Below are 6,644 nucleotides of genomic sequence, written 5' to 3' on the forward strand. Positions count from 1 at the left end.
CATTCACGTGAATTTGCTAGTTCATTCGAACTGACTTCCCATTGCCTGAGAATAGCTTGCCATTGCCCAAAATTGCATGTGGTAGTCTATCATGCAATAACGTGAAACCCCATGATTGCATTCAGATTGCCATTGGGTTGTACTTCCAATTTCCCTTGTCTGATAAACTCCAATGTTTTCTCTGTACACACACAGCACACGAAGTAGCAGTCAGCATTCTCCTTTTCTGTCGCCCCTCCTTTTCCTGCTCCCTCCTTCCACCTTATTTTGCTTGCTCACGTTGCAGGACTTGTAATAAACCAAGAAAGAATCCTTAACAAACTGAGTGAACATTGGGAGAAATTATTTTTTAGAGAAATAAAAAGCCACCTTATTATTTTTTTTAACAATCTAATTGGAAATATGATTATTTTCAACCTGTTGCTACTACTGCAGATTTTTCTTTAAAATAGCATTAGTGTTACTCCTGGGCAATGTTCTTCACTTCACATACATGCAGTTCATTTTACAGTGTTTGTGTTGTGGTGGTATCTGGTGGGGAGATAAAATTAATATAATCTTGCACAGGAACTGCAAGGCCATCTAAAAGTTCCCTACATTTAATGCCATAGTGGTGGGATAGGAGGAGGTCATTACATTTGTTGGCAGAGGTGGGGATAAGTAGAAATCCCTACATTTGATGGCAGCAGTGTGATTAAGGCAAAACCCTTACACCAAACCCTAATCTCTCCACTATGCTTGCAAAACTATTGTCTGGTTTCTTTTTACTTTTGTTATCTTCCAATTAACCAGCAATTCTAAAACATAAATTAAATCCAGAGCTCTTGTTGTTTTAGTCTGCCCCTTTGGTACTTCTGCCATTTCTGCCATCTCTGCTGTTTTAATTTCCAGGAAGGCACAATATTTAGCCATGCATCAGATGAAAAGAGCTGCTGTCTATTATGTCAAATCAAATATGTTACTCTTTAAGATACCACAAAGCTCTTTGTTCTTTCTGCTGTCTTAATATTTTATTGCTGCATTTTTAATTGCTGTGGTTGCTGTTTTCTTGCTTTATGATTGTAAGGCATCCTGAAAATACCTACTGAATGGGCTGAATAAAATCTTTTATCAACAAAGAACTTAATCCCATTGCCACAGATATTGTTCACCAATGTCTTTGGACCTTGGCTTGACTACAGAGAAGGACAGATAAGACACATCCAATTTTTTATCTTTGTCTCAGTGGCTACTGCACAATGAACTGTGGAAAAGAGATGCTCACAATAAAATGCTTTTGGTTACCATCTAGTAAATGCAGCTTGTAAAAAATGCATCACTAGAGCATGATTTCACAACCATCTGGAGATGGGGGGGGGGGGGGATAGCCTGTTTTGCTGTTCCCTCAAACCCACAGATACTCCACCAATTTGTATATTCCAGATGAAAACATCATCCTCAAATAGATGAAAATCACCCAGACTGCAGCAGAAGCATTCATGTATAAGTCTAGATATTTTGATTAAAAAATTGACTCCCAAAACCTGGGTCAACTTATCCATGGACCAATGTAAGTACTGTACTATAACTCTTTTTTGTAAAAAGGAACCGTCCCCTTGTGAAAGGCAAGAGCGTAATCTATCATAGAAGCACTGATTCCCCCACTTATAATAATAATAATAATTAAAGTTTATTTCTATCCCGCTTTTCCAATTCAGATCAAAGTGGCGTACAAATCCAGATAAAATTACAATAATCAATAAAACAGATAAAACAAGATATAAAACAGCATATAAAACTAATACTTGAATAACTGAGTTGGGGAATCCAGAAAAACATAGCCAGAGTCGTTACTTCATTCTCTCATCCATCCAGTCTTTAGAGCAGTTATGTCTGCCAGAATATTCTGTTCTTTGGCATTGTTTTCCTTTCCTTCAGGCTTTATATCATTTGTTACATGGCCCTAAGTTTTACCCTTAATTTATCCATGGGTCATATCAAAATCCATAATTTTGGCCCCAAAATCTGCCCTTATACATGAAGTTGACTTTTATTTGAATATATACGGTATTCCCTGTCCTAATATAGTTGCCCATCCTCACTCTAGAGAAAGGGGGAAGACTGTTGTACTGTTATGGAAAGACAATTGCTATTATCAATTAATACTCTCTAATTTTAATCTAGTTGTGTTATCTGAAGCAGAACAGATCGACATTGGGAAGCACTGGCTGTATTCTGATTTTTGTATCTAGTTTTATTAAGCCAAGATATTCCCATGCATCACTGTGATCAAGCCAAGCAACTGGGGCTACAAACTTTAGCACAAACTAGGATCTGAAACCACAGTTTAAGATGTAGTGAGCAGGTTACATTTGCAGGCAAAAGGTAATGCATATCTCAGCTCAATAAATCAAGGTATGATCATTTGGCTGGGTAGTTTCAAATCTGTGTACACAACGTCTCATAAAGCAATATGCATCAGGCCAAGATGCATGTAAATTACTCCTCTTATCTACATCCTGTACAAAGGAATCCAGAGTACTGCAATAAGAAATGTCTGGCTCCTGACTGGATTAAGTCCATCCAAGCATTCATTGATTATGCCAAGTACTCAAGGCAATGTACATAGGTTTGACCCTCAGTATTCCTGAATCAAATTCTATACACTAGTAACTACATCAGTTTTTCTTTATTTTCATCTTAAAAAAAACTTGAACATGGAAATATTAATTCCAGTATATGCATATTTGCTAAACCAGTTTGCACAAACTGGAAAAAAAAAACGTGAACCCCAACTTCATCCTAAAATGCAGTAATTATTGATTTCAACATCAGATCCTAAATGCCTCTGCTACTACCACAATAGATAACATTCTTTTCCCTTGCTTCTCCCAACATTATTTCACATAGAAATCAACATCTGCAGCTTGATCTTATAATAACAGTGTTATCCATTACAGTGAGGGTTGTCAGTCTGAGATTCTCCAGCTGTTGTTAGTCTGTAATTCCCATCAGCCCTAGTCAACATAGCCAATGGTACGAAATGATGAGAACTATGGTCCAACAACATCCAGAAGGCCCATTCTAGCTTTATATGACTTTATAATTTGGTGGACAGAACAAAAGATGGCTAGTTCAGATGTGCAAGGGGTGAGTGTCCTTACTGGCAAGACTCGGGATCTTCCTGGCACAATCATAACATTTTGATCACCTGAGGAATACCCTTACTGAAAGTGTGGTGACCTTGAAAACATTGAAGAGTCTTCCCTTACCTGTGCTCTGAGCTGCTTTCACCAGTCCTTTTCTTAGTACATCCTTAAGCCAGGCCCTCACACGCACCTCACCTTCACCACCCACCACAGACACTACCAAGTTGGGGTGTGGGATTTTCCAGTGGTGTGTTACCAAGCCATAAGCAGCTGCTGGATCGGATGTATCTGACAGGCGAATGAACTGCAGTGTAGGAAACAAATGGTAGTAGAGGACAAGGTTAAGAAGAACGCCCTCAGATTCTGATGCTCAAATTTCCCCTAAATTCTTTAATAGGTCACTTCAAAATGTATTGTCTCTTCTGTCTTATATTATATAGCAGCCTCCTTCTTCCCACATATATTTTGGGCTACAACTCCCATCATCCCGAAGTAACATGGCTATTAGGGATTATGAGAGGTGCAGCCCAACATATCTAGAGAGCACCTATTCGGGAAAGGCTGCTGTAAAGCTAGTTGGCAATGTTGCTTTAGGTTTGTTGAGGTATCACAGACCTTCTCATAATCTCCCCTTCCCGATCCAATCAACTAGCTTACCTCTGTCTTGTGATAAAACTCACCTTGCTAGGCCTGCGGCCAGCTCCCACAAATTCCACCTCACCATAGGCATCAGTGGGCCCCTCTGTGGTGTGTTGGGCTGAGTCCCATTTGCTAACAATGGCTGCTCCAAAGGCATCTTCTGTGGCTACAGAGCTGTGGTTATTGCGAGGACTCCCACACTGGCACAGACTGGGTGGGATAAAAAAATGGTGGAAGCACAGAGGAGAGTTTTTAAGAAGGGTGTTGCTGTGATGTACAGATCCCGGACAGCCCCATTTTAGGCTCTGTTTTTTCACTACTACAACCTTGAGGTCTACCACCTAGAGCCAACTACAACATAGTGGCTCCAGAAAGAGGATGAAGCCCACACTGTTCAGTGGTGTCAGTAGAGTTGGCGTCACCCAGTGCGGTAACTCATGGTGTCACCCCCCCCCATTGACCTCCTCCCATCCCACACCATACAGAATCCTTAGGAATGTTTTTTGTATTAATGTTACTCATAAATCGTAATTCCCATATATCACCAAATATACCAAAATGTATGCTCCAAAATTGACCCTAAAATTCTGGGTAGACTGTAGTGCTTAGAAAATTCCTAAAGCAAACCAGCCTCATGCCCCAATCTCCATTTAACACCAATTCCTTCTCCCTCCAGTCCGTTTTGCAAGACCATGCTTCTTATCGGAAAAACTGCCCATTTAACACCACTTGCTTCTCTCTGTGGTCCGTTTTGCAAGACATGGCTTCCTATGGGGAAAAAACCCTCTCCATTTAAAACCACTTGCTTCTCTCTCTGGTTCGTTTTGCAAGACCTGGCTTTCTATGGAAACACCTCTCCATTTAAAACCACTTGCTTCCTTTCTTAATCTGATGTTAAAACCTATTCTCCAGCACCTGGGAATCAGTTGGGAGAGGTCCAGAGAAGGAGAAGGAGAAGGAGGGATGGAAGTGGTATTTCCCCCTTTCCATCCTTCCTTATAGCCCCCTAAGTTTTACCCTTGACTTATCCATTGGCCATGGGCCTGACATCTTCCCTTGACTTACACATGAGGTTGACTTGTACATGAGTATATATGGTAAGGGTAATAGTTGTGGCATAAACAACTAGTAAAATTAAAATTATACCTTTAAATTACAGTATCATACACACAGCCTAAATGATTTACATATACATAGTTTTATGTGGTTAAAGTGAAAATTTGGTAAAATGTGATTTGTCTAAAGAAAATTTAAAAAGAATAAAAATTTTGAAATTTTAAAGTTTATTTAAAAAACAACAACAACTGGGGTCTCTCCCTTCTCCTCCCACTGAGTCTCATCCCACTCACATCATCTCTTCAGCATTTTAAGGAGACACAGGGAAATGCCACATCCTGTTTCTGCCAAAACGCACATGTTTGAGGAGCAGTAGTGTCACACACCCCCTTAGTGTGTCACCTGGTGCAGTCTGTACCCCCTACTTGATGCCACTGGTGCTGCTCAGCCCAGGAAGTTTTCAGCACCACAAATAAATGCTTGTGAACCAGTCATTTCACACTGAAATCTGCTTGCATGGAAATCAAGGGGAGTGCAGAGGACAACATGAACACTCTCTCCAAAATTTCACCAATGAAAACTGGAACATGTGTAGCCAAGCAACATCATAACGTGGTCACGATGACAAACGGTACTAATAAGGAAGACATGCAAGCTAGAAGAGGCTGCAGTGGTTTGCTTTTGCCTGAGCCTAGTGGAGAAGGGAAGATTTTACACCTTCCTCTCCTCTCCTCCCCCTGTGAATTAATTGATTGAAAGCTACTTTGAACTCAGTTTGCAGCAATTGAAGTATGACAAACGGGGCAAGTGAGAGGAGGAGACTGGAACTGGGACATTTAAAAGCAGCTGAAAAGTGGGACAGAGGATTTGTCTTTGCCAAATTGGGACAGTCAGCTGTAGAAACAGGAGCACTGCCTGCAGGAACCTATCAAGAGTTCAGCAGTTCTGGGGTTGTGAAAAATAGATTGGAGTCTTTCCTCCCTGATCAATTCCAGCCAAATTTTTATTGAGCGATCTGTTTTTGTTTTATTTTTTAATTTGTATTTGATTGTTTTAATTTATTGTAAATCACTCTGAAATCTCTTGACATGGAACAGTTTGTAAATTATATCTATCTCTACCCCATCTATACCTCTGTAGCCGCAGGGAGAAATGATAATAAGGCAAGGGAAGAGGAGGAAGTTAAGTGAAAGTACATGCCTTGGGAGGACTTGGAAGTCCTTGCCTATTTGTATCGTGTGAAAAGGCGGAGTAGGGGGAGAGATTAGGCTTTACTCACCCTGGTTGACCAGGTTGCTCTATAAATGTTGTGCAGACTTTCTTCTTGAAGAGTTTGGGGATCCATGCCTGGGGAAAAATTGAGAATTAGGAATTGGGGGGACACACCAAAAAAACCCCTCTCAGAAAGCCCCATCACTTCAAGCAAACAGTTTTGATTACTGGCAAAACATTGGCATTCTAAAGGCTGCAATACCTGGTCTTTCTGGTTAGGATTGGCCATGAAGTGGACCAGGGGGACACAGCCAATGCCAGGCTGGAGTTGGCGTCTCCAGGCTGTTTCTCCGGCACCTCTCTCGCCTAGAATGAGTAAGTGAGAGATCATGCAACAGAGACAGCTTCAAGATCCAACCCACTGGCAGCAGCACCACACCCAGTTCAGGAACTTGCTTGACCGGATAAACACCTCTGCGAGTAATACAGAGTTCCTCTAGAATAAGATTTTGATCACAGTTATGTCTGTGGAAGAGCTTGAATTATTGGTGTGTGGTGGTTGGGGTTACCCACAAAAAATTCCACTCCTCCAGTCCCTTTTAGCCAAAT

The 6,644-nt window shown here is 40.9% G+C and overlaps 1 protein-coding gene across 2 annotated transcripts in view; it reads right to left on the reverse strand.

Annotated features, from left to right (window-relative positions):
- The window catches only part of LOC149308972 (transient receptor potential cation channel subfamily M member 4-like), a 34,720-nt gene extending 28,351 nt beyond the window's left edge, over positions 1-6,369 (reverse strand). For both annotated transcript variants that reach the window (XM_089531530.1, XM_089531529.1), the window contains exons 1-4: positions 6,298-6,369; positions 6,103-6,170; positions 3,809-3,977; positions 3,252-3,432 (exon numbers count right to left, since the gene is read on the reverse strand). In XM_089531530.1, coding sequence (XP_089387656.1) covers positions 3,252-3,432; positions 3,809-3,977; positions 6,103-6,170; positions 6,298-6,324 — 445 coding nt within the window. In that variant the 5' untranslated portion in view covers positions 6,325-6,369. The remainder of the gene's footprint in view (positions 1-3,251; positions 3,433-3,808; positions 3,978-6,102; positions 6,171-6,297) is intronic.
- Between the last annotated feature and the right edge of the window lie 275 nt (positions 6,370-6,644).

This window comes from Sceloporus occidentalis, unplaced genomic scaffold (genome assembly GCF_023333645.1).
Source record: "Sceloporus occidentalis isolate IW3139 unplaced genomic scaffold, rSceOcc1.0.p SCAF_7, whole genome shotgun sequence".
NCBI lineage: Eukaryota > Metazoa > Chordata > Lepidosauria > Squamata > Phrynosomatidae > Sceloporus > Sceloporus occidentalis.